Source organism: Hypomesus transpacificus, unplaced genomic scaffold, assembly GCF_021917145.1.
Source record: "Hypomesus transpacificus isolate Combined female unplaced genomic scaffold, fHypTra1 scaffold_42, whole genome shotgun sequence".
Classification (NCBI taxonomy): Eukaryota; Metazoa; Chordata; class Actinopteri; order Osmeriformes; family Osmeridae; genus Hypomesus; species Hypomesus transpacificus.
The window spans coordinates 444,492-471,431 of NW_025813938.1; the positions used below are offsets into that span (position 1 = coordinate 444,492).

Consider the following 26,940-nt stretch of genomic DNA (forward strand, 5'->3'; position numbering starts at 1 on the left):
TCTTATCAAGTGAAATTCACTTACTGCAATGGCAGCAACATTTACTTTCTTTTAAGCTTAAGAAAGCTGATAAATAATATTGCAAGTGATAATATTGCAATTTGATAGGACATGTGTGCAGTGAGCAATAAGGCTGACACAAAGTATGGGAACATTCTGCCTTTTTGAGAAGCCTTCCCCTCCGTCTGTGTACCTGCATCTTTAGAACAGGAACAACTGGTTTGCAGAAAAGCTGACATGATGAAACTGACCGCTTTAACCGCAGCCTCTTAAGAAATACGTGTGGCTTTGTCATTCTGAGAGGGGAGGAAGCCCTGGGACACATTACTGGCAGCTGGTGCCTCGGGGGGGCTTCTGAGGAAGCTGTTGGAAGGGCCTGACTCAGCGTGAGACAGGGGGGTGACAGGGGCTGTTTCCACTGAATTACATCATCCCTCCCTACCCTTACTCAGTCATCAGACGGGTTGTGATGTGGAACCTCCCAGTTCAGATCTCAGACCACAGTTGTCAAACCTATAAGTTTTGATTCTGTTCCCCCTTATGACACAACATCTTTATCTTGTAAACCACTCAGTGCTCAGACCTCTAACCCCCCCCCTCCCTCCACACACACACACAAGTATGCAGACTTTCAGCCTTCAGGATGGACCTGACGTTTCTAAGAAGAGCCTCCAGAGCCTACTGAACGTTGCAGGGTTTTCACCAGCGCTCATCTCCTTAACTCACGGCCCAAAAATGTGAATTGTCGCTTGTAAACGTTTCACATACTTCAGCCACAGCCTCCACACTCCGAGGACCTCCTGGCATCTACAGACATGAGCTGTAAAGGATGTAACATTTGATGGGTCTATGAAAGTATTGCTAATGTGTTGTAATGGCAAGTACAAGCTTGAAACATCAATGGCCAAGGCTAAATCTGTCCCAGACTTTAGATGCTTTCATCTCACTCCACCCTGTTGTTAAGAGTCTCTTTGCGGTGAGGGGTGAGAGTGGTGAGCAATCTGATCTAAGTGTGGACGAGATTCCTTTGTGTGGAGTCTATTCTAAGTTCTGTTGACCTTTACTCTGCAAATTCCTCCCTGCTTACACAACATTGTTTCTCTTTCAGTGTGTGTGTGTGTGTTAGTATACACCAGCAGGTGTGTTAGTGACAGGGCATTGACGGGCAATGCCCACACAAATGGAATGCTGTGCCCCCTCAAAAAAATGTTTTGTTAAAGTATAAATAAGAAATACTGGCATTGGCTATAAATTAAATATAAGATGGCTACACTTTCCCGCAGAATATGTAGGTCTGCTCTTATTTGGACTCTCATGCATGCTTTGTAAATGTGTGCCCCCCTTGTGAAAAAAATGCCAACCCATTTAATTCGTTCTGGAGCCAAGTCTGGTTAGTGAGTTTTGGTGTGGGTGGAGTGGAGCATGGAGGGGGGGTGGGGGGGGGGGGGGGGTTACCTGGTCATTGTGTTCTAATAATAGCCCGGGCACTCCCCAGCGATTCTGCCAGTACAAACACTGTTACTCGGCCACAGACGTCACTGCGCTTTTCTAAACAGCCCGACACCATGGCAACAGAGGTTTCGGAGTCAATGGGAGAAATCCCGAACAAAGGTAAATAAAGGGTGGTGTCCTCACTTATCCAGCCTCCGACAGAGCCCGTTTCCATATTCTTTCCCCAGTCTCTGTGTCACCAGAGCCATGTCTCTAAATTCTTAGACCCGATAACCACATAGTTAATGCTAACAGTAATAAGTTGAGTCAAGCTTGCCACTTGAGAGAAAGATGAGCTATTTGGTCGTAATTCGGTTCTCCTGTGCAAAAATAGAGATAGCCTGTGCAAAAATTGAGATAGCCTAAAGGAAAAATATTTAATGGGATGTGTTGAAATCGACCGGGCAGATGTGTAAAATATTTTGCCAGTGGCGGGGTATTTAAAACGTGACTTGATGTGCCAAAGGGCTTTAGATCAGTTGTGACTCAACGGAGATATTAGCAATAGTTTTGGTGAATTAGCATGCTACAGTAATGCAGACGGAACCATAACTTTCTGCCACGTCTGTAGGCCTATTATCGATTATGTTACAAGGTTTACCTTTGTGATGTCAAGAGTTGATGGCCTCTTAATTATTCTCATCGCTTCCTCCTCTCTGTTCTGCAGCTGCTGCAGTGGGAGCCAGTCAGAGGAGAATGCGTTCACAGAGGGGAATGTAAACATACAACCATGCAAATAGATCTCTCTCTCACGCGCGCAGCACACACACACACACATATTTACATTCTGTGCACACACATAATGTACAACTGCCACACACACACACACACACACTGTCAGTGCACAAGCTTTAACTTAACACTGAGAGACTTTATTGGTGACTTAAAATATATTCCCTTTTAAAGGGTTAGAACATCACTCTGACCTAAGTGACAATGACTAGTGCAATAAATAACTTACATTAGCTACAGTCCAAGACGGTAAACATAGCAGTCTAACAATAATATTATCAAATGAAGGAACAAGGGAATTTCTCAATAAATAAAAACAATCAAATAAATAACATTGTACAGCAGTTCTACAGTGTTCTCTGTTCTGTGGACGGGTCCATGTGCCCCTTTGTCTTCCTGACGTAATTCATTGCGACGTAATTCAACAGCGCTGAGGTTCTATGGTAGCAGAGAGAGAGAAAGAGGGAGAGAGAGAGGAGGCCGTGGTTAGTTGCCATGTGCTGAATCTGCTACAGAAAACTTTGAAAACCCAGAACGCTTCAAATTGAAAACAAAAGCGATCGCATACGGGATCTGTAGGATTATTGTTTCCACTGAAAGGATCATCAACCTTGGTTCATTTCCTGCCTTCCCCAACTACTTTCACAACAGTAGCTTTGCTGCAAGGCTTGAGGAGCATTATAAGATTGAATCCTCAGGTGTTGTAACTGTTTATGAGTTAGGCGGGCATTCCAGAAAAGGGCAGGGATATTACCTGAGAAACGAGTATGATCACAATGCTGTGTGGCAGCATTGTGTGTGTTTTAACTCCCATTCATGTGAGGGGGTTCCCTCACTCTAACCCCTGCAGCAGATCTGACACATACTAAAATGTAGAAAATTGTCTTCTCGTCCTCTTTAGGATTGTAAAGGTTGTAACATACAGTGCATTCTAAGAGTTTTACAGCCTTATTTAAAAACATATTTTCTCCCTTATCCACCTACTCTGTCCATAACCCATAATGACAATAATGACAAAGCAAGTATTTGAATTAATCAGTAGTCAGACCAATTGTCTGTGATGCTCTAAACTTGTCCTCTTGTGACTCCTATTTCCATCGGTCTTGAGATGTTTCTCTCTGTAATATTCATATGTGTAAACATACTGAATTATAATTGGATGCATTTTACAGCCGTATCATACTGTGCTATGATTGGTTAAGACCACCCAGGTGGTTTGGTCATGGTCAGTTGATCATGGTTGGAGATACGTGAACATGCAAGTTGTAGCTAGCTAATAAAGAGCTACATTAAAAAATAACCTGTAGTACTGCATTTTATCATTTTGTCAAAAGCGTGCAAAACAAGACACTCTCCAGACAAGATAAGTGAAGGTGCTGTAATGGTATTGACATAGTTACAATATCTATGTTTCTTTATGCGGTAAAAAGTAAGTTCCTTTGTTATAGACAGTCGAATGTAAGAAACTGAGGCTCTGTGGTATGGTTAACTCTGTAGGACACTCAGCTTGTCTTAAGGTATTTATGGTGTTGTTTTATGATACCTAACTAAGAGCCAGAGGGTCTTAGTTGGGTCTGGGGGTTGGGGAGATGGTTATCAGTTGAGTGAGCTGACCTAACCTTTGGGCCAAGGAGATGGCCAAGTCTCTAGAACCGTGGGACACTTGGTATGTCAAACTGTCACTGAGCAGTGCTGACCAATCACAGAGACCGCTATATTGATGGATTGACCATCAGAAGAACCATTTGTTCTAAGTTTATATAAGGCAGGGTTTTAGGGTTGTTCTTCATCACTTTTACGAACGATCTGTGTGGATGGCACCTCCTTCGTTAATGACTGATCAGCAAAGCTTTGTTTAATCTTATGTAATTGTATAATCTAAATAAATTGTATTGAAACCACATCTCTTGATAATTCAGATCTACACAGTGCCACTTGAATTCTTCCATTTCAGTGCACACCTGTATGTGTATGTCTCATCATAGTTAGGAGAACCGGCTTCTCACTATATACATGTGTGTGTTTTGTGTCTGTGTGTGTGTGTGTGTGTGTGTGTGTGTGTGTGTGTGTGTGTGGGGGGGGGGGGGATTATGGTTTAGGGTTAGGAGGACAAGGAGTGTGTGTGTGTGTGTGTGTGTGTGTGTGTGTGTGTGTGTGTGTGTGTGTGTGTGTGTGTGTGTGTGTGTGTGAGAGTGTGTGTGTGTGTGAGAGTGTGTGTGTGTGTGTGTGTGCGTGTGTGTGTGTGTGTGTGAGAGAGTGTGTGTGTGCGTGTGAGAGTGTGTGTGTGTGTGAGAGTGTGTGTGTGTGTGCGTGCCTGTGTGTGTGTGTGAGAACAGGGACAGACCTGGAGGTGATCACACAGTCCCGTCAGCAGGAGGCGTCTGCAGTTCATGCTTCTCACTGGCCGAGCCCAGGTAAGCAGACAGGAAGTTCTTCTGTGTCCTGTAACTGAGGAACGCCACGATGACCGTGATTAACATTTCATTATGTTGACTATGAGTCATAACCTCTGACACACTGACACAGCCATGTTGGAGCAACATTAGAGCTAAATCCTATGCAGGGGCGATTCTAGGATAAGACCTTTAGGGGTGCACCCAAAGAGAATGAGACATGAATACAGTGCCTTGCAAAAGTGCTAAACCCCCTTGCTAATATAAATCTCTAATTTCACTGGATAACAATTAACACATTTATGTATTATTATGCAAAATATTGAATGAATTAAAAAACTAAGGATGTCCCTTTCTTCATGTGTATGGTGGTAAACTACACCATGTGTGTGTATGGTGGTAAACTACTCCATGTGTGTGTGTATAGTGGTAAACTACACCATGTTGTGGAGACTCCTAGGGTGAAATACTCCTCAGCAGGTTAAGATCTGCTCACCTTTGGACTATCATCTTTGGCCCATATTCGGATGATATATGTGGACTTTATAATCCAGTTACTGACTAACAGGAAACCCATGTGCAGGGTGTGGTGTTAGCCAGTATTTGGTCAGTGCTGGTGTTACTGGAGTGTTAAGTCAGTACTTTGCACCAGGAATGTACTGTCAAGTCAAATTAAAATGAACTAATAATACAGTGAAATATTCAAAAATACAAATGTGTGTGTTTACATGTTGTTGACAGTAGAATTAAGCTTCTAAGTTATTCACGTCAAATTCTCCTCTTTTATTCAGATACTCTATAGTTTGGGAAACTCAGGTGTGTGCTTAATTGATTCCCAGAACGCTATGAGCAATAATGTGTTAGGGTGTGTTGGTCTGTGTTTAGGTGTGTTTGGGTGTGTGAATATTTCTGTCTGCAGCACATGGATAGAAGGGTAGATTTATTTTAGAAATACATCTTCTTTTCACATGAAAAGGATGTTTGGGCGTTCTGTTGTGTATTAGGTAGGTGTGTGTGTGTTTGGTAGGTGTGTGTGTGTTGGGTAGGTGTGTGTGTGTTGGGTAGGTGTGTGTGTGTGTGTTGGGTAGGTGTGTGTGGAACACTCACTGAGCACAGGTCATGAGCAGGATGGCGATGCAGCTCATGAGTGACAGCACCACAGCGATGATGACCAGCACAGTCTGAACCAGCTCCCCCTTGCTGCCCTCCTCCTCCTCCTCCTCATTCCTGCTGCCCAGCAGCTGGATACCACAGCGCTCGCCGTCGAAGCCCTTCAGACACCTGGGGAGGAGAGTCGGGAAGTTACATCAACGCACAAAGACATCAGGAACGTTTTTGAATCCAAAACTGTATCTCAAATATGGAAACAAATAAAACAGATTTTAGTGTTCGTTCTTTACATGCATTCATTCCTGCTTTCTCCATCACTTTCATTCTCTATCTCTCTCTCTCTCTCTCTCTCTCTCTCTCTCTCTCTCTCTCTCTCTCTCTCTCTCACACACACACACACACACACACACACACACACACACACACACACACACACACACACACACACACACACACAGTGAGTCGACCTGTCTGCTACTCACACACACACAGCCTCCTTCAGGTCCTCCAGGTATTTGCACATCCCATGGATGCAGTAGGTGAGGTGAGAGGAGCTGCAGGGGTCAGCAGTGACGCTGGCTGAGGTGAGCGCCGTATGTCCTGACGTGCTGTTGGATGTGAGCCTGCTGCTGTGGGACGTGTCTGGCTGGAAGGCAGTGGTGTGTTTGTTTCTGTGTTTGTTCCTCTTCTTGCCCTTTCCTTTCCTCTTTGACCTCCTCTCCTCCTCGCTGAACTGCAGCGCTGTGGGAAAACATCTCAAGGTGAACCCCGGTGTAGAAGTCAGTTTACATCGTTTCCCTTCAACCCTATCCCGTCACCGCTTTTTAAACACTCTGGGAAGTCATCCTGAAACAAGTCGACTTGGATTGGTTGAAGGCTGATGAGAGAGATTCAGAAAGAAAGAGGATGGTTGTAGTCACCTGAGTCGTGCGTGGACTCTTCTGCTTGTGTTCCTGAGAGATCCTCCTCCAGGTCGGCCTCATCACCTGCCATCCTCAGCACCTCTCCTGAGGTCACGACCCCAGAGGCCGGGCCCAGGCCAGGGGACAAGGTGACGGCAGACCCCAGGGAGCCTGGAGGACTGCAGACTACACACACACACACAGTAATCAGACACGGCACTCACAACACTACAACACTGCTCCAATCAAACACAGCACTGACAAAATGAACTCCAATCAAACACAGAGCAACACAATCAAAATACAAAAAGACTGCTATCAAAAAGAATATCTCAACAAACTACAACCAGACCAAACCAATCGCATGTAGAACATTCCAAATGTAGTCTAAGTACGAACACAATGTAAAAACGCTAGACAACCGTCATACCAAACCAATTATGACAATAATAACAGTCACATTTCAACACAGCAGACCATTTGATGACACAGCGCTGGTCATACACTCAACCTGCTTTTGTACACTGTAACCAACTCGACATAATAGACATTCTCAAAGGATACGAGTGTCTATCTCTATCTCTATCGCACTCTCTCTCTCTATCTCCTGACATACACAGCTCCTTCTAAATAATCAATTACATTTAAGATGAAGTTGAATTCACTGGACATGAAGGGCACTGCTTAAAGACACAGATATCCATATCCAGACTTACCCAAACACAGCAGAAAGATTAGGGTGAGGGTGTTCATATCCAGGGAGAGTTGCTGTTTGACTGTGAGCTCGGTTCCAACCTGTTGGTGAGTGTGTGTGTGTTCACTGCTTGCTCTCACACCTCTGGGTGGGGTGAAGCTTTTATAACGCCCGCTTCTTAGAAGGGTGTGTGTGTGTGTGTGTCTGAGAGTGCAACAGACAGTGTTAGAGAACTCTGTATATTTAATGTGTGTGTGTGTCTCTGAAACACTGTTAGTGCATGTAAGGGAGGAATCACTCATTTGACTGGCCCGAGGGATGTGTTTACACGCTGTGTTGTTTGAGACCTCTGAAGCTGGTCTGGTTCTTGTCTGAAGTCATTCAGGAGTAGCTAACGTCCTCTCCCTGGGCAGCCACCACGCCTCATTAACACGCAGCAACAACTCTTCCTACTCCAGCTATTGTTATCACCTCCGGTCTCTATATATTTGTTAGTATCAATGCTCAGGTCCCGTCTGTGAATGGGACTGTTGAACATGATTCAGCAACAGCTGTATCAACGGCCCAGCCTTACTAGATACACACTTTAACACACCCCCTCACACACACACACACACACAGCCTCATATGATTTTAGTGTGCAGTTACACAGAGGTTCACTGTCTTGATTGGAGGGGTTTTGTTTAAGAGATTAAAAAATTTAAACATTAAAAATATTTTTGAAGTGCAGTTATTACATTGTTGGTTTGGGAACGTTGTCTTGACTGAGAATGCACTGAACACTCAGGAATGTGCTGCTGTTTTTGTACCAGATAACATTCTTTTAACGATGACCGATTTTATATTACTTGCATTACACAGTACATACTTCTATATAAATAACATACTTATCACTATAACTATTTTAAAACAAATCAAATATATTTTGTCAGGGTCAGGTTGTTGTGTCTGCTTCAGGCCGTCTCCAGTGAGAGGGTCAGGTTGCTGTGTCTGCTTCAGGCCGTCTCCAGTGAGAGGGTCAGGTTGCTGTGTCTGCTTCAGGCCGTCTCCAGTGAGAGGGTCAGGTTGTTGTGTCTGCTTCGGGCCGTCTCCAGTGAGAGGGTCAGGTTGCTGTGTCTGCTTCGGGCCGTCTCCAGTGAGAGGGTCAGGTTGCTGTGTCTGCTCCAGGCCGTCTCCAGTGAGAGGGTCAGGTTGTTGTGTCTGCTTCAGGCCGTCTCCATGAATGGAATCCCTGGAGAGCTCCTTGAGCATCTCTGGAATTCCTGCTGCAGAAGAGATGCTCCTGGCCCGGTGTTGTTTATACAGGAGGCCTGATGGGGAATTCAACAGCCATCACAAGGTAAATGTTTTGAATGTTTGGGATTTTGTTGGGGAGGACGTCACGGTCGGAGAGATGTGGAAAGTCTGACATGAGCCTGTGACCACAACAGATCAGAACAGAACCAATCAAAATGTGTCCAGGTTGGGAGCATGTTCACAAAGACACAAACAGAAAGAGGGTTACTAACAGATGAGACTGAATGGCAGTTATAGTTAACTATATATTTTTTAACGCTTTTTTAAGATGTGTTTTGGGGCATTTTCATGCTTTTTTCCACGCGCATGTATTGTATGTCTGCATGTCAGTGCTTATATACATACATATGGACACTTGTCCAAATTCTCTGTCAAATCAGACCTGTAAAAGTGGAAATAACCCTTTATCTCATTAGTACTTCAGAGGATTGTTTTGCTGCAAGGCTGTTTAAATAACTTCAAATTCAGCTCTCGAAGTAGTGTGCCCGTGCATAGGTGAGTGTCCCTGTAAGTACAGACATGTTATCCATGCTGAACCCTGCATGTGATCCAGTCTGTGTCCAGGAATATCATATGTTGTTGAAAAAAGACTGTCCTAATGTTTATGTGAACGTTCGTTCAATTATTAACATGGATAATTCCTTAAAAGGTACTTAGTTGGATGTTAAGACACGGCTCGTTAACTATTGTTCCTCTTTAAATGGCAGAGGAAATGAAATGACCAGGTTAGCATGCACAGTGTGTTTAACTGCGTGAAGTAAAAGGACACCATTTGAATTCATGCTCAGGGTTAGTTCATCTGCATGTGTGTGTGTGTGTGTGTGTGTCTGTGTGTGTGTCTGTGTGTGTGTGTGTGTGGCCTCAGCTTGATGAAAATTTGAGAGTAATTGTAGTTTTTACACTTATGGATTTCCCAGAGCATCTTCAGAACCATGTAGGGATTTGTGTTTGTGCACTAGTGGTTTAGATCATGTTGATTCACCTAATGGCAATTATGTGGTCAGGGGTGAGGAACTAAAGCAGGTCCATCAGTTGTCAGGTTATCCTGAAACACTTTCATCAACAACATGAAAAGTCCACTAATAATCCACCCAGATTGCCCATGGATACGTACTGCTATACTGCCCCCTGCTGGACCATTATCTGTATTTCTAAAAGTGTTAAACCAACTGATAACCCTCCACCCCTGCATGTGATGCAGCTGGATACATGCTCAGTGATCCTGTTTAAATTGTGACCAAAAAGAAAGAGTATTTAGGGGAAAAGTTTATTTAAAAAAACATTAAATACATGTTATCAAAAAATGATTTAATTTAGACAATAAATAGCCCGTATTTTTCAAGCCCAAGCATGGAAAAGTACGAAGAGCAATACATTAAAGAGCAAATCCAAGTTTTTTTCATGATGATGATGATGATGAAGAACCCACGACCTTCAAACTGAATTCTCTGAGCCGTAGGGTTTATAGGGTGGAGAGGATGTTTTACACCTGAAAAAACAAATTACATCATACATCATTATTCACCAGAGAAATGGGAAAAGAAACCAGATTAGTAGTAAATAAAGTTTAAGTAGACCACAAGACCGTCACTACTTCAGCAACAGATCTCAGTGTCTCCTGAGTGTTCTACAACAGATCTCAGTGTCTCCTGAGTGTTCTACTACAGATCTCAGTGTCTCCTGAGTGTTCTACTACAGATCTCAGTGTCTCCTGAGTGTTCTACTACAGATCTCAGTGTCTCCTGAGTGTTCTACAACAGATCTCAGTGTCTCCTGAGTGTTCTACAACAGATCTCAGTGTCTCCTGAGTGTTCTACTACAGATCTCAATCTCTCCTGAGTGTTCTACTACAGATCTCAGTGTCTCCTGAGTGTTCTACTACAGATCTCAGTGTCTCCTGAGTGTTCTACTACAGATCTCAGTGTCTCCTGAGTGTTCTACAACAGATCTCAGTGTCTCCTGAGTGTTCTACTACAGATCTCAGTGTCTCCTGAGTGTTCTACTACAGATCTCAGTGTCTCCTGAGTGTTCTACTACAGATCTCAGTGTCCTGAGTGTTCTACAACAGATCTCAGTGTCTCCTGAGTGTTCTACTACAGATCTCAGTGTCTCCTGAGTGTTCTACTACAGATCTCAGTGTCTCCTGAGTGTTCTACTACAGATCTCAGTGTCTCCTGAGTGTTCTACAACAGATCTCAGTGTCTCCTGAGTGTTCTACTACAGATCTCAGTGTCTCCTGAGTGTTCTACTACAGATATCAGTGTCTCCTGAGTGTTCTACTACAGATCTCAGTGTCTCCTGAGTGTTCTACTACAGATCTCAGTGTCTCCTGAGTGTTCTACAACAGATCTCAGTGTCTCCTGAGTGTTCTACTACAGATCTCAGTGTCTCCTGAGTGTTCTACTACAGATCTCAGTGTCTCCTGAGTGTTCTACTACAGATCTCAGTGTCTCCTGAGTGTTCTACTACAGATCTCAGTGTCTCCTGAGTGTTCTACTACAGATCTCAGTGTCTCCTGAGTGTTCTACTACAGATCTCAGTGTCTCCTGAGTGTTCTACTACAGATCTCAGTGTCTCCTGAGTGTTCTACAACAGATCTCAGTGTCTCCTGAGTGTTCTACTACAGATCTCAGTGTCTCCTGAGTGTTCTACTACAGATCTCAGTGTCTCCTGAGTGTTCTACAACAGATCTCAGTGTCTCCTGAGTGTTCTACTACAGATCTCAGTGTCTCCTGAGTGTTCTACTACAGATCTCAGTGTCTCCTGAGTGTTCTACTACAGATCTCAGTGTCTCCTGAGTGTTCTACAACAGATCTCAGTGTCTCCTGAGTGTTCTACTACAGATCTCAGTGTCTCCTGAGTGTTCTACTACAGATCTCAGTGTCTCCTGAGTGTTCTACAACAGATCTCAGTGTCTCAGTGTCTCCTGAGTGTTCTACTACAGATCTCAGTGTCTCCTGAGTGTTCTACTACAGATCTCAATCTCTCCTGAGTGTTCTACTACAGATCTCAGTGTCTCCTGAGTGTTCTACTACAGATCTCAGTGTCTCCTGAGTGTTCTACTACAGATCTCAGTGTCTCCTGAGTGTTCTACTACAGATCTCAGTGTCTCCTGAGTGTTCTACTACAGATCTCAGTGTCTCCTGAGTGTTCTACTACAGATCTCAGTGTCTTCTGAGTGTTCTACTACAGATCTCAGTGTCTCCTGAGTGTTCTACTACAGATCTCAGTGTCTCCTGAGTGTTCTACAACAGATCTCAGTGTCTCCTGAGTGTTCTACTACAGATCTCAGTGTCTCCTGAGTGTTCTACTACAGATCTCAATCTCTCCTGAGTGTTCTACTACAGATCTCAGTGTCTCCTGAGTGTTCTACTACAGATCTCAGTGTCTCCTGAGTGTTCTACAACAGATCTCAGTGTCTCCTGAGTGTTCTACTACAGATCTCAGTGTCTCCTGAGTGTTCTACTACAGATCTCAGTGTCTCCTGAGTGTTCTACTACAGATCTCAGTGTCTCCTGAGTGTTCTACTACAGATCTCAGTGTCTCCTGAGTGTTCTACTACAGATCTCAGTGTCTCCTGAGTGTTCCACTACAGATCTCAGTGTCTCCTGAGTGTTCTACTACAGATCTCAGTGTCTCCTGAGTGTTCTACTACAGATCTCAGTGTCTCCTGAGTGTTCTACAACAGATCTCAGTGTCTCCTGAGTGTTCTACTACAGATCTCAGTGTCTCCTGAGTGTTCTACTACAGATCTCAGTGTCTCCTGAGTGTTCTACTACAGATCTCAGTGTCTCCTGAGTGTTCTACTACAGATCTCAGTGTCTCCTGAGTGTTCTACTACAGATCTCAGTGTCTCCTGAGTGTTCCACTACAGATCTCAGTGTCTCCTGAGTGTTCTACTACAGATCTCAGTGTCTCTTGAGTGTTCTACTACAGATCTCAGTGTCTCCTGAGTGTTCTACTACAGATCTCGGTGTCTCCTGAGTGTTCTACTAAAGATCTCAGTGTCTCCTGAGTGTTCTACTACAGATTGGACTTGCTGTCTGCCTTACACACGAGGCACGGTGTGAAGAAGGGACCTGGGGAAGCTCTGCCCCAGCCAGGCTAATGTGTTCAATTAACAGACGCTTTTATCCAGATGAGAATGCGATCATGTGATCGTACCGTTTCCTGAGGCAGCAGTAGACAGCGATCCCCAGGAAGCACAGGAGGAAAGCCACGCCAAGAATGATTCCGATCAGCCCCTCGATGGTGGAGTCAGACTGGGAGGGATTCACGATGTAAACAAACATGCAGCGGTCTCCCACGTAGGGGGGCTCACACCTGCGAACACACCAAACACCACGTTAGAAATCATCAGGAACCTGAGTTTCTGTCATTCAATATTTCGCTCACTGACTCAACAAGCTCATGACTTACATGCAGGACGGCTCGTCGCTGTCTTGTGGGTACATGCACTGTCCATTCTTACAGTACCCTGTGTGTTCATCCCGACAAGGCCTGGACATTCTCAGAACTCGTGGCTCTTCCATGCTCCCTGGAAACAAGCACATGTGTGTAAAGAAGAGAGAAACACAATAGCACAACTCTACTACAGGGCTGACTCAGCAGGACCTGCATGGTAAAGATGAACTACAGAGAATGCTGAAATCGAACAAGACGTTACATGCACCGTTCAGCTGAAATGTGAAACCCATTAACAGAAGAAAAGAATGCTCGTTTTTTTTGTACTGAAACTGTAGTGTTGCGTACCATTGCCTGTGTGCGTGGGTGCGGAGACGTGCAGGTGTGGTGTCTGCTGCGTGAGGTTGCCGGAGGGATCAGATGATTGGACCGCTGTGGCTGCGAGAATCAGTATGGCCGTCAACCAGGACATGGCTGTGACACGGACAGAGAAGGGAGGACAGAAATGGCTTGGTTACTTGGAACTAGTCGTATTCATCTGACGTTTCGAACAACAGTGTCAAAATGAGTTTCATGCTCTGAAGCTTGACAGTCATTTGCAATTTCCAAAGAGCTTAAATAACATTTAATTTCATGTTTTCATTGATGAATGGACAACCTTACTATCTGTTCAACACATATGATATATAAATGGAACATGTAAAGTCATTTCTTTGCAAAAACATTCTTTACACACCTTCTAACCAGTGGCTCTGGATTTGAAATACATTTCAGAGTTTTGAAACTGATTTTTTGATTGACTGACGTCTGCTCCACCCATGATATGTTAAAGGTATTACAATCTGCTGTTAAAGGTATTACAATCTGCTGTTACAATCTGCTGTTAAAGGTATTACAATCTGGTGTTAAAGGTATTACAATCTGCTGTTAAAGGTATTACAATCTGGTGTTAAAGGTATTACAATCTGGTGTTAAAGGTATTACAATCTGGTGTTAAAGGTATTACAATCTGGTGTTAAAGGTATTACAATCTGCTGTTAAAGGTATTACAATCTTGCGTAAAACCTAGCTCTGTCCTACATAGTACAAATCACTGTCCTAATTTGCATGGTAGTGTTGAATAATAATGGATTTTTTCTTCTTCAATAACATCTTTGACATTGTGTGAATTCACAGTAAACACAAAAAACTTAAAATATTACAATGAATCAATATCAAGACGTCTGATTGGTTAGTTGCATGAACAGGACAGTGGAGGCGATTTCTATGCCTCCACCATGCTACTCTGAAGAGCTCAGTTGGATGAAACATACCTTTCTGCATGTTTCTGTTATAGTAGTCTGGTAGTCCTTCAACGCCTGACGGTTTGGTCTGTTTGCCTGGTCCTCTGGTGCAGCGTGAGGGGCTGATCCCGCTCTGGGCTTTTATACTCTTTAGACACATCTCAGAGATAACTCAAACAACCAATAGGAGCACTGGAATGTTTCTGAAAGCGCTTCTTTTTTCAAGATCAAAAGGTTCACGTATGCATCCTGTTCTCTCCCTCGCACGCCCCCTCGTTACTGCATGCAGGGACAGAGACTGCTCATCAAGTGGGTGTGTGTGTGTGGTGTGTTTAAGAGATGTGCGTGTTTGGGGTGTGTCAGGTGTGTGTGTGTGTGTGAGGGAGGTTGATCTAGGGGGTGAAAAAGTGAACCTATCCAAGCTTACACAGAAAACGTGTTCTGATGGAGCTTGTCTGTTCACCTCCGGTTGTTGCATCAATGATGATGCGGCTGTCTCCATGGCGGCTGTTATCACAATATGGGCTCTGAGGGTTGGATGTATACAGTCAAACCAGGAAGTTTGTGACAGGGACAGTTTCTATGAAGCAGAATCAAGGCCGACAAGTCCCATTCCAACAGAAGTTCAGCGCTCTACCGACATGTCAACATGAATGTGATCCTCTAATGTTACTCATATTAGTCAGTCATGAAATGACTTAACTGACTGTTTTCATCATAAAGTGAAGGTGGTTCTTGGTTTTTGTTTGGTTACACATGATGTACTACAACTAGGCCTGAGAATGATCTCACAAAGGTCGTCCGAGGACATTGAAGTACTTGTTTGGGAAATCCTGACAGCTTAGAAAAGATTAAATGACACAGTAGGCTATTAATTCACGCATAAACCTTATATTCAGTCCCTTTTCTAGTTAAACAATCTTAAAACTTCATATTCTAACTGTACGCAGAGCACAAATTTCAGTAGAAAAAATACAAATCACAAAAACCTTAAATAAAATTAGTAAAGAAAAAAACTACAACTAATAGATAAATACCAATATAGATAATCATCAACAAAACGTCAGGATGAATTCAAAGTTTTGCAACAGAACAAGTTCATCCAAATCAAACATCAAAACATTGGAAATGCTCAGTGGATGAGTGTTGACTGCATTATAGCTGAATCTGATGCCCAACTCACTGCACACACTGCATGTCAGCACAGTACACGGCCCAGTAGTACTGTATGTATGAACCTGTGTAGCAGACATGTCAGTGTGTCAGGGCATTTCTGGCAGCAGTGACAGTATTCCTCATTAGCATAGCCACTGTCACAGGCCCCACCCCTCCAGGAACAGGGGTGATGAACCCTGCCTTCTCCTTCACACCTGCCGGAGACACACACACACACACACACACACACACACACACACACACACACACACACACACACACGCTGGTTAAACCAACACCCAGAACAACATTTTCAATTCATTTCTATTGATCGATCACTTGTATTTGTATTTTAATGTATTTGTATTGATTACCCTCAAAGTCCACGTCCCCCACCAGACGCAGCTTCCCGGTGGCGGGGTCCCGGACACGGTTAATCCCAACGTCTATAACGGCCGCTCCCTCCTTCACCATGTCTGCTGTGATCAACCCTGGGACTCCTGCAACACAGGTGTCATGTCACATCCTCAATGCACTGCCTAGCTTAGGGTTGTCACGGTGATGGTACCTGCGGCTGCAATCAGGATGTCCGCCAGGCTGGCCAGTTCTCTCAGCCTCTCTCTGGGAGTGCACCTGTGAGCCATGGTTACCGTGGCGTCACCTGAGGGGACATGTAACCATGGTTACTGTGGTGTCACCTGAGGGGTTTATAGTTTACATGGTTACCATGGCGTTTACTGTATATGGTTGCCGTGGCGTTTACTGTACATGGTTACTATGGCATTTACTGTATATAGTTACCTTGGCGTTCACTGTTATACTGAGGGAACATATAAGGTACTGTACAACGTGAAGCATGAATTATTAAAACTGATTACTTTCTGTGTCCCTCCAAGGCGCACGTAAATACGATTCAGGTATTTCCCTCCTGGGGCATGTTTTAAGGAAAATCAAGATTTGCCTTATTCGTGTCGAGGGAAAGAGTCTAAAATGACTGATGATTTGAGTTGAGTAACTGACATGGTTGTATGGAACAGCAGAGGAAGTGTGAGTCCTCCTGGGCCAGCCGGTGCCCAGGCTGGCTGAGTGCCAGCTCACACCCTGGGTACAACTCACCAGTCTGACAACCAACGCAGGAGAATACTTCAGACCTTGCCTATTGTATATATTATAGTCATTGAATGACTTTTTCTTAAATAAGTAGTCCCATGGAAGGGCTTTGTGTAGACACCTCTTCCCAGAAAAAGTTTTCCAAAGACTAGGTGGGCCAAATAAAACAACGTTGCTGGCTGCTAGGTGTGTGTGTGTGAGTGTGAGTGTGTGTGTGTGCGTGCATGTGTGTGAGTGAATTAAGATTTTGGAGAACAGGAATGAAGGACAAGTCATAGCACAGCAAAACATCCTGATATCCACATTCTTGATCTGAGCCATTCTGTACTCTTAGTTTGGTGCCATGTAGCGTATAGTTCTAATAAACACTTCTTTTAATAAATGTACCTCCTCAAATATATTTAATTTTTATTTGATGAAAAAACTGTTATCCATAAGTTCATCAGTGGAACCCCCCAAAAAACTTTTTTTTTTAAGTTTTATCTTTCAAACACACACCTGTCCTTTTAAAATAGGTATGTGTGTGTGACCATGTGTTTGTGCATGTTTGTGACTGAATAGATAACTAACTGTTCCAGTCTCGATGACCTCGTTACCTGCTTGGCATTCAACCGGAACAGACAAACTACCAAATAGGATGATGTCATCAACAGAACTACATGTATCTGTGAGGTTATTTGAATCCATTAGTGAGATATCTATGTTAATCTAGTAAGGAACTGGAATGTTCCATATACAGAACATACACATTTGGGTATGTTAGTATTAGACTTATATAACTTAATATAAGATTTGTCTACCACGGTCATGTGACCATTTATGGAAGAACCATCAGCAGTTCATCAATCTCTCTAAGCTCTCCCTCTCCTTACTTCTTCCTCCACTTTCTCTCCCTCTCCCCTCCCTCTCCCCTCCCTCTCTCCCTCTCCCCTCCCTCTCTCCCTCTCCCCTCCCTCTCTCCCTCTCCCCTCCCACCCTCTCCCCTTCCTCTCTCCCTCTCCCCTCCCACCCTCCATCCCTCTCTCCCTCTCCCACTCTCCCTCTCTCTCCCTCCCACCCTCTCCCACTCTCCCTCTCTCCCTCTCCCACCCTCCCTCCCTCTCTCCCTCTCCCCTCCCTCTCCCCTCCCACTCTCCCCTCCCTCTACAAGGTGTTACAACACAGCCTATTGTTCCAGCGTCTTCTCATCACTCTCCCAACCTCCTTACTGCCCCCAGACAAATGCTTCTGTGAGAAGGAAATTGAGGCCAAAAAATTCTACATTCTTAGTACGCATGTAGGATGTGGGAATGTTTGATATTGCCTACAAGTATTCCGTATATTTTATTGTGCAATCTAACCAACAGTAGCTTCGAGTCACACACACACACACATTCAGACACGCATACCGCCAAACACACACACAATCTCACACACGCCTCACCTCCAGGTCTCTCGTGAGTACGGTCAGAGTGGAGCAGCATAGCGATGGGCATCCCCACATTCTTGGAGCGTCCGGCCACCAGCACATTCTTCCCCACGGTCTCTATGCCTGAGCCAATGACAGGGACCACACCATCACACAAACATCATCTACACATCAACGCTTCTTAGGCAAAAGTGGAGAGCACCTATTCATTTCATGTACAATGTTCTTTTTTTGTTCACTGTATCCCAGGGTATGTCATTCAGATGAATTAGTTTCTCAAGGAAAAACTTTTTTTAGAAATAGTCTGTTACTGCCACCTAGTGGACGAGGTTTGCCAGGCCCCTTCTCAGAACAATGTATGATTTTACAGAGCTGAGTATCATTTCCCAAAACATGTACATTACTTTACTGTATATAATAAAACATATTCCATTGTGTCCAATCTAACCTTGCATTCTTGTCATGCAAGCACAGTAACATTAACAAGTGACATTTTGAGTACTTTGGTCCTCCATATAACAGATGAACCATGGAGTGAGTATTTTTTTTTTTACCTTAACTAAGCATCATTTGGCAGAGGGGCATTGCTTCATGTGAAAATCAAGTTTTTGTATTTATTTATAGTGTTTCATGTTGTTTTCCACCCCCCTGCCCCCCCCTGAGCTCTGAGATCCAGGCGTGTTGAGGAGGCGCTGGGCTGACCGGCTCTGTGGAGGATCTCCCACACGGCTGCGGGGGTGGCCGGCACCATGGCACGCTGGTCCAGGCACAGCTTCCCAATGTTCACGATGTGGAAGCCGTCTACGTCCTTCTCTGGGGCGATGGCGTTGCACACCGCCCTCTCGTTGATGTGACCTGGTGAGGCACAGATGTTTTACATTTAGTCATTTAGCAGACGCTCTTATCCAGAGCGACTTACAGTAAGTACAGGGACATTCCCCCCGAAGCAAGTAGGGTGAAGTGCCTTGCCCAAGGACACAACATCATGTGGCACAGCGGGGAATCGATCTGGCAACCTTCTGATTACTAGCCCGACTCCCTCACCGTTTAGCCATCTGACTCCCAGATGTTCAGGTAGATTTCCAAACAGCTGCTCTACTGATTAGTAGAAAGTGTGTTGATAATTAGGGTGAGTCTTGTGAGAGTGGAGTTAAGGGTTAGGGTTCACTTGGCAGGGTTAGGGCTAAGGGTTAGGGTTCACTTGGCAGGGTTAGGTTTGGGTTAGGGTTCACCTGGCAGGGGAAGCTGCACTAGCAGGGTTAGGGGTTAGGGTTCACCTGGCAGGGTTAGGGGGTTAGGGTTCACCTGGCAGGGGCAGCTGCACCAACAGGCCGCTGATCTTCCAGTCTCGGTTCATTTTGTCAATCAGCTCCAGCAGCTCATCCTGAGAGACAGAGCTGGGCCTCAGCACCGTGTCACTGGAAATACCTGGAGAACACATACACACACACACACACACACACACACACACACACACAGAATACCACACAGATATTAATATCCATTGCAACAGCAAGCAAGCCCTAGTAACCAAGACGTTAGCTGTCTGCCATGAACAAACGTTTATGCTGGCCGGCTGTTGTTCGTAAATCAACGTGTGTTCAGTATCGACTGTCAACCACAAAAACTGTCCCGGTTATAAATGCTGCTGTCGCCATACCACAGCCTGCCAGCAGAGGGCAGTGTACCAATGTTGGCTAAGCCGCTTGTTACTGGTTCATTAGCATTGATACCACCGGTATGGAAAATAATACAAAAAACACAGCAGCTCTAGGTTCTACAGTTTGATAAAGTGTCCAATTATAACCTGCTGTGAATTCCTGACATACAGACCCAGAACGCTGGCAGCTCTGGTCTTGTTCCGGACGTAGGTGCGGCTGGCGGGGTCGTCCCCCACCAGCACCACCCCCAGGTGAGGCCTCATGTTGCCCTGGGCGACCAGCTCCTCCACCTCTCGTTGGATCTCTCTGTGGATCTGCCGAGCAAGTTCTGTCCCCGAGAGCACCACAGCTGCATGTCTGTACACACACGCGCGCAGCGTTCCCCCCCAAAAAGGAAAACAATGCTAATTCACTGGGCAGACATTAAATTGATCATTTAACTGTTAATTATATCTTGTGACATTTATTTTTACAGGGTGTTATAATTTGATAAAAGGTAAAAGGGCAAAACCGTTATCCACTGAGAATATGCTAGGAGGCGCTAACAACAGGCATTATCTTTGGCAACCTGCGCATGGTCAAGCCATCCCACTATAATTGTAGGCTAACCTTGTCAACCTTGACTCATATTACTGAGCTGCAAGCTATTTCAGCTGGCAGTACAGATACTTATTATACAACCTCAATGCGTTTGTTTACAACATAAATCCTATCAGGCTTAAAATCCGAACTCGTGATATACCTAAACCTGCACCTGCATCCTGCAACGCAGTTAGCTGGCTCTCACATCATCACACACGTGACGGTTTACACTTCACCCCACCGCATCCCCCAGACGCAGTCCTCTTACCTGCTTCCTGACGGATGAAAATGTCTTCGCTGGTAGTCGCATTTTCTGTGCATTTGCAATCTGACACGACAGCATGGATGGTTTAGTGATGAACCATAACGGATACGGAAGGAGTAGCGTAGTAGCGGTGAAACAGAGGCGGCCATGTTGCGCGTGGGTGACGGTAACAGTAGCGGGGACAGGGAGGGCTGCAGGATGTGTCCCATAGATTATGGTGGCCGCGTCGGCCTGGACTGAAAGGGTTAAAATCGCATTACATTATGAAAAAAGAAATCTAAGTTTAAGTACAATCAGTTTTAAATCCTTTTCTAGTAGGCCCTATTGAATGTGAATACAAAACCATTATACATTTCCATAATGTAATATAATTTTCTTAAATTCCAGATACATCTTAAAGGCTATTTATTTATACAAAATTAATCTTTAACAATATTTCAGGGTGGAGTTTTTTATTATTGTATTAGGTTTGTGAGCTTGTTACATTATGGCTGTTACATATGTTACCTAGCAAACAAAAACAAATTAGATTAAAACAAAATACGTTTTTACAAAAGTGTCATAAGAACACAGCAGGTTACCGTAGAAATACATGAATGGATAATAAATCAGAATAGATAAGATAATAGCAGATGTACTGATTGTGATTAACATAAGCACATATGAAATGCCATTTCTTCCACAAGCTAATGATGTGAGGCAAGGGGCAACACACAGGGGCGCAGGTTTCATTAAACTGGTCCCACTGCTCCGATCCCTGTGATGGTGCTGATTGAAGCACTGCTGCTCTCTAGTGGTGACTGTTGCTTTCAACCGTTATCAAGAACTGTGTTAGAAAGATTTGTCACAAATAGTGATTAGTCACAAATAGTGACAAATAGTGATTTTCCTTTGCGTTGTGTGCCTGTCTTGTTCCTTGTGAATGATAGGGGCTTAGTGTTTAAAACTACCTCTTTAAGACTACCTTCTCCTGTGAGTCTGTTGTCAACAAAGATACAAATCTGGTACTGGGCTATCATCCACCCCACCGGTAAACATCTATCACTGCCTGCTAAGAGCAGTCAACACTATTCTGGGATGTTCTGTCCCCATGGCAGTGACTGTACTTGTCCAGTCTAGTTCTGAACTGTGTGTCTCTCTCCAAACAGTGATTGTCTCCGGGTGGCCCCCATCTGGACAGAAAAATAATTGCAAACTTGTTAGTGAACATCGAACAGGCTAATTCAAGTCATATGATGTGAACTGCACTGTACTATATGCCCACCAGGACCAAGAATGATCTCCAAAATGTTTCACACTACAAACTATAAGTGTTAATCAACAAAAGTTGCTCAACAAATGGGTTTATTAACACATTAATTTGATTAAAATAATTGCATAAATGGGGGTAATATACTTAATCAATGGCTGAGTGAATCAATTCAGCAAGGGTTAATGAGACTGCTCAATATAAATTATATAAAACAAATTAAATCATCACGAGTTAGGGAAATACGTAAAGCGGTCAGGGAAGTCATGCGTCACTGTTCGATCGCGTTTGAGGTAACGTTGTGGGTAATGTAGTCTTTACTCCAGAGCAGCGAAACCACGGCGGACTAGACTGAACATGCTTGAGTGGGAGGATGACACAGGGGGTGACAGATGCACCACAGTAAACATGGAATCAAAACGTTCTCTTTACTGTGCAAGTTTAAAAGTGTACAAGCCAGTAGTGATAGCCTAATAGTTATCTCATCCTCAAAACTGGTTAATGATTTAAATGATAACATAGTTATGACTCAAACTTGCCTTGCACAGTAGGCCTACAACAGCGATTTATTCAATGTGCTGTTAAATGCTGCCAAATAATGCATTATAATTTATAGGCTATTATCAAATTACAAATCAAAAATGTGAATCTTGTCAGTCAAAATGATCCTGCCTTAAGCTATAAACGTGAGACCCAGAAGCTACACAGCCTAGAAAAACTAAAGATAGACTAAACAATCCTTACTTAGTCTAGTAAAAACGTGACAAGACCAAGAACTCAATTTCCTGTAACTGTAAGTGGACTGTGATATTTGTAATATGTTCGTCAGGTTGCTTTACTATGCACAGCGCTGTGCCTCCGCACACGTGCCTGTATTCATCGCATGGATATTTTCTTTTCAGTAGCTTGTAGAAAAATATTTAGAAAAAATATATATCAAGTTATTTTAATTGACTCCAGGTTTATTGCATACTCTATCCATTCATTGAAAGTTACACCAAGGTAGCATCATGTTTTCCACGGCTTGGTAAGCAAAACGGTTTATTCATGAGATGGAGCATATTACGGCCCCTGGCTAGGAAGTTTATTTACAGCCCATTTGGAAACTAGCTTTGCTACAGTCTGGTAAATAGGTGGGGATCAAATTAATTTGTCATAGGCTATATGTAGGCTGTGTATTGAAGTGTTGGTGACTAAACAAAATGAGGCATTTCTTTAATTTTTACATAAAAAGAGTGTCTTTTATATCACGTTGCTTTTTGCACTATACATTCAGGGGACATAATTTCCAGATGAACACAGTGCGATCTCCCCTCCCTCTCGCTCGTTGCTGTTCACTGCACAGTTACGTAACATTCTGTGTCTATACCCCGGTCGCACGTGGCCTTACGATCATAAAAGGAAATGCCATATGATATTCACCATATTAAAGGTATTCGGATCATTTTGGCGTCTTTTTTCGTGACTGAGTGGTATTTTTAATGGTGAGACCCCAAGTCATTCGTCTTAATGTTAGACAATCACTTACAATTTGTCCTGGGGAAAGGATTTGAACAACTGAACGTTTGTTCAAAGGGAATATTTTTCTACTCAAATATTTACAAAGCATGTCTCATGTCGACCATTGATAGTCTACAGGTCGAGTGTGCACCGACACGAGACCATACCGTTCACCACGTGAGATAGTGTACATATTATTATATATCTGGCAAAGACGGCGTGCTGTAGCCTAGCCCGCAGTGGCCTTGAGGAAACCAGACAATTCTGAGAGGGGTCTGTCTGTCTCTCACCAAACCAACAATACGCCCTAACCTCCAAGACCACAGCGCTCTCTCACACACGCACATTTCTCAATCTCACGCACGCAAACGCGTTTTCCCTTCCTCATCCAAAGCTGTCCTGAGCCATCGACGCTGATCCCCCAAACGCCCGGATGCACGCGAGAGACATTCACAGCAACATGGTTGTTTGATTCGGATGCGGAGGAACATTCGGGACTGAGTGTCGGAATCTCCTTGTCTCCACTGACCCACGAGAACCCACGCGGCGACCAGCACAACAGACGTTCAGGGAAAGATATTTTACATTGAGAAAAGGGAACGACACGTATTTTGGTGTCGCATTCACCGCTGGTAAGTAGATTTCAGTAGTACATTTCTGCCATGACCTCGATGACAATCTGTTGATTTTTTTGTTGTGATTTCGAAATCATAGCTTATTATGGTATGAGTAAACTGCGCATAAACCAACCGTCTTGAGAAACAGGCCCGGTAAGTCTAGTCTCTTCATACACAAATGTTGTTTTCAGTCATTTCAACATAACGCACATCACAGTAGCGCTTATGACAATTACTCGTTATGTCTTACACAGCCAACCGCACGAGGAGCAGGATATTCGTTTTTGTTCACAGCCTGCGTTGTTTGGAACTGTAGCTATATTGGAGACAATAGAAACAATGTCCCAAGTAGCCACTATCACTGGAGTCCACTGTGAGAGGGTACTGCACGTGCGTCGCCATTAAGTTTTAACATTGTAATTGTCCCTTGGGGCATTATCTACCATTATGAATCAGCTCGATAAACGATAGAGTTGATAATCGGTACACCTTCAGCCATCTAAAGTGTACTTGGGCGGGTGTCACGGTTTGACCGGACAACAGTGGATTTGGACCGGAGTTCAGCGCATGTGTCTTTTTGCTATGTCGGCTTAGTCAATGATCTTTCATGTGGCGATGGTATTTGGAGCTACTCAACTGAGCATGCGCACATAACTGCATTCTCGACGATCATCTCCAAATGTGGTAGATGCATCCGTGCGTACCCTGCTTGAATGCCCCAGAGCCAGTTTGCTGTCGCTAATTCAAGCCAAAACAATGTCTCGGAGTTTTCAGTGATGTTGTGTGAATTTCACAGCGTTGTATTGAGGGACTGCATGGCGAGGATTTACAGAAAAGTCACGGGAGAGAAATTGTTCAACACAGGCAACAACTCGGCCTAGCTGATTGGCATCTATTATGCGGGCGGTACATTTGCAAGTTAACTTATGTAGGATCTGCAGTTGTCTACTGCATCACGAGTAACTGACTCCAATCTTACAAGACTAGTGCAGGCTGATGATGGCTCTATCATAACCATAAAGAAGATATGAGTATCTGTAGGATAATGCATAGATTAGATATTTTCAAACCGTTTTACATGAGCTTCACGGTTTTTATTTATTCAAAGAATACAAAATCAAGTTCATATTACACATGAAACATTAACATTATGTACATATAACATGATGTTGTATTATATTTTGTCACCCTTTGTACTTGCATATAGATTCTGTACCTTAGCAAAGTAGCAGCCCCTCTATACCTGAATGTGGGATTGCAGTTAATTCTCTTTTAAAGAAAAATGCACAGCATGTTGTCAATGTGCCTCTCCCCCCCCCCCCCCCCCCCCCCCCCCCCCCCCCCCCCCCCCCCCCCACACACACACATATAGAAATGACTTGACATTCATGTCCTGTGTTTCTGTAGGAGACTGTATGCCTTTGAAACAAGTGCTCACTCATGATATCTTTTGATAGAGAGGATAGTATGTACAGCACACATCACTTCCTGTTCCATGTTATCCAAGACAGTTGTCATTGTGAAGAGTAGATCGAGTCCCCATGTGAAAGAACTGAATTGATGTTGTGAATGGCTCAATGCCTGGCCCATTGAGAAGCTCCACATTTGTGTTGGTAGACACGTTTAAATGATGAGTATGCCTTCCTGTGCTCTTGTACAGCTGGCTGGTTGTTTTCCAGGGCGTAGTGTACAGGGAGTGATTCATGCAGCAGGTTGTGTTGGGGTGGAGTGAGGGAACAGGCAGCGTGGCTGACTTTCTCTTGTTTTCATAGGACAAAAGATGGATAACCAGTCCTGCTCCGCCTCTTCACTCTACTGAAGGGTTAGGGTTAGGGTGTATGAGCCTGAAGGACATGTCTGGAGTGGCACCATGCTCACACACTGAGTGGTTTCGTGTGTGTGTTTCGTGTGTGTGTTTCCTGTGTGTGTGTGTTTTGTGTGTTTGTGAAGAACATCTGAGCATTGACTTTGTTGTTTAGCAAAAACAGCAAAAGCAGAACTTGACTAGCTGTGGACGCCTGTGTTTTAACAGTATCGTAATCTATACATCTCGCAACAGTTTACAGTTCCCACACACAGTCCTGCTGTCAGCACTCCTGTAGTGGCATCCATGTGTCGCCCTGCAAACACCTCAACACATGGCAGGTGTGTTTGATACTACCTGTACCACTAGGATCACTGGAGACCTGATGTTGTCATCACCCCTGTGGGGTTCAGGTGAACTTCAGCAGCTCTTCAGATCCTTCAGGACTCCTTGTCACCCTGGCGTCCTGGGAACAGAGCATCACGTTGTCTGAATGGAAATGTGGGTAATCTTAGATCACCCAAATAGCAATTTCTGGAATTATAATGAAGAGCTTTTCCATGACGATAACTATGCCCCATGCAGTCAGGCCTGCTGCTGAAGGAGGGGGGAGTCAGAAGGCTGTGGGTGTGTCAGTGGGGAGGAAGGAGGGGGGGAGGGGGTGGAGTCAGAAGGCTGTGGGTGTGTCAGTGGGGAGGAAGGAGGGGAGGAGGGGGTGGAGTCAGAGAAGGCCGTGCCTAAGCGTCCCACCTCGACCATGAAACACAATCACTCTTATGTTTGAGCCCTTCTTCACCATGGCAACATCAAAAGCCACAGAGCGATTTTTCTCGACTCTTTCATGTGTGTGTGTCTGTTTGTCTGTTGGGTCTGGACTTTTTAATCTTTATTGTCAGACAGCAAGGAGGGAGGAAGCTCTGTTTATATGAGACCACGGATGAGGCTGGGGATGAGGCTGGGGATGGGGGCTGGGGATGAGGCTGGGGGCTGGGGATGGGGGCTGGGGATGGGGCTGGGGGCTGGGGATGGGGCTGGGGCTGGGGGATGGGGCTGGGGATGAGGCTGGGGCTGGGGGCTGGGGATGGGGCTGGGGATGGGGCTGGGGGCTGGGGATGGGGCTGGGGGCTGGGGATGAAGCTGGGGATGGGGCTGGGGGCTGGGGATGGGGCTGGGGGCTGGGGATGGGGCTGGGGATGGGGCTGGGGGCTGGGGATGAGGCTGGGGGCTGGGGATGAGGCTGGGGCTGGGGGCTGGGGCTGGGGATGAGGCTGGGGGCTGGGGATG

At 44.6% G+C, this 26,940-nt stretch overlaps 4 protein-coding genes across 5 annotated transcripts in view; 1 reads left to right on the forward strand and 3 right to left on the reverse strand.

The window, feature by feature from the left end:
• Positions 1-1,946: 1,946 nt before the first annotated feature.
• Positions 1,947-7,528, reverse strand: areg (amphiregulin). The gene is made up of 6 exons (XM_047016782.1): positions 7,345-7,528; positions 6,647-6,814; positions 6,209-6,467; positions 5,724-5,897; positions 4,568-4,671; positions 1,947-2,661 (listed from the first exon to the last, which is right to left on the reverse strand). The coding sequence occupies exons 1-5, from the start codon at positions 7,379-7,381 to the stop codon at positions 4,578-4,580; spliced, it is 732 nt and encodes a 243-aa protein (XP_046872738.1). The 5' UTR covers positions 7,382-7,528; the 3' UTR covers positions 1,947-2,661; positions 4,568-4,577.
• Positions 7,529-9,869: 2,341 nt separating this feature from the next.
• Positions 9,870-14,565, reverse strand: epgn (epithelial mitogen homolog (mouse)). The gene is made up of 5 exons (XM_047016829.1): positions 14,336-14,565; positions 13,371-13,496; positions 13,038-13,155; positions 12,783-12,941; positions 9,870-10,107 (listed from the first exon to the last, which is right to left on the reverse strand). Exons 1-5 carry the CDS (start codon positions 14,463-14,465, stop codon positions 10,053-10,055), a joined length of 588 nt encoding a protein of 195 aa, XP_046872785.1. The 5' UTR covers positions 14,466-14,565; the 3' UTR covers positions 9,870-10,052.
• A 93-nt stretch (positions 14,566-14,658) lies between these two features.
• On the reverse strand, positions 14,659-20,647 carry mthfd2l (methylenetetrahydrofolate dehydrogenase (NADP+ dependent) 2 like). 2 transcript variants are annotated; one of them, XM_047016828.1, is made up of 9 exons: positions 20,490-20,647; positions 19,812-19,996; positions 19,284-19,406; positions 18,681-18,833; positions 17,994-18,101; positions 16,029-16,121; positions 15,835-15,960; positions 15,613-15,675; positions 14,659-14,995 (listed from the first exon to the last, which is right to left on the reverse strand). In XM_047016828.1, exons 1-9 carry the CDS (start codon positions 20,633-20,635, stop codon positions 14,988-14,990), a joined length of 1,005 nt encoding a protein of 334 aa, XP_046872784.1. In that variant the 5' UTR covers positions 20,636-20,647; the 3' UTR covers positions 14,659-14,987. The 2 variants fall into 2 exon arrangements, with proteins under 2 accessions (XP_046872784.1, XP_046872783.1); XM_047016827.1 differs by lacking the exon at positions 14,659-14,995 and having other exon boundaries at positions 15,017-15,675.
• A 2,806-nt stretch (positions 20,648-23,453) lies between these two features.
• slc20a2 (solute carrier family 20 member 2) overlaps positions 23,454-26,940 on the forward strand; it is a 30,133-nt gene continuing 26,646 nt past the window's right edge. Inside the window, exon 1 of the mRNA XM_047016720.1 lies at positions 23,454-23,867. The gene's annotated coding sequence lies outside the window, so the exon portion shown is untranslated. The remainder of the gene's footprint in view (positions 23,868-26,940) is intronic.

Bases quoted from the DNA above. Each gene is read 5' to 3' on its own strand.
- areg (XM_047016782.1), bottom strand. From the start codon at position 7,381: ATGAACACCCTCACCCTAATCTTTCTGCTGTGTTTGG. The intron at 6,468-6,646 runs GTGACTACAACC...GTTTTCCCACAG, and splicing joins AGAGTCCACGCACGACTCAG to CGCTGCAGTTCAGCGAGGAG. The intron at 4,672-5,723 runs GTGAGTGTTCCA...GGCGTTCCTCAG, and splicing joins CTGCTCATGACCTGTGCTCA to TTACAGGACACAGAAGAACT.
- epgn (XM_047016829.1), bottom strand. From the start codon at position 14,465: ATGTGTCTAAAGAGTATAAAAGCCCAGAGCGGGATCAGCCCCTCACGC. The intron at 13,497-14,335 runs GTATGTTTCATC...TCCGTGTCACAG, and splicing joins TAACAGAAACATGCAGAAAG to CCATGTCCTGGTTGACGGCC. The intron at 10,108-12,782 runs GTACGATCACAT...TTGTTTTTTCAG, and splicing joins TACTGCTGCCTCAGGAAACG to GTGTAAAACATCCTCTCCAC.
- mthfd2l (XM_047016827.1), bottom strand. From the start codon at position 20,635: ATGGCCGCCTCTGTTTCACCGCTACTACGCTACTCCTTCCGTATCCGT. The intron at 19,997-20,489 runs GTAAGAGGACTG...GTGTGTGTACAG, and splicing joins TTTCATCCGTCAGGAAGCAG to ACATGCAGCTGTGGTGCTCT. The intron at 19,407-19,811 runs GTCTGTATGTCA...TGTGTTCTCCAG, and splicing joins CAGAGCTGCCAGCGTTCTGG to GTATTTCCAGTGACACGGTG.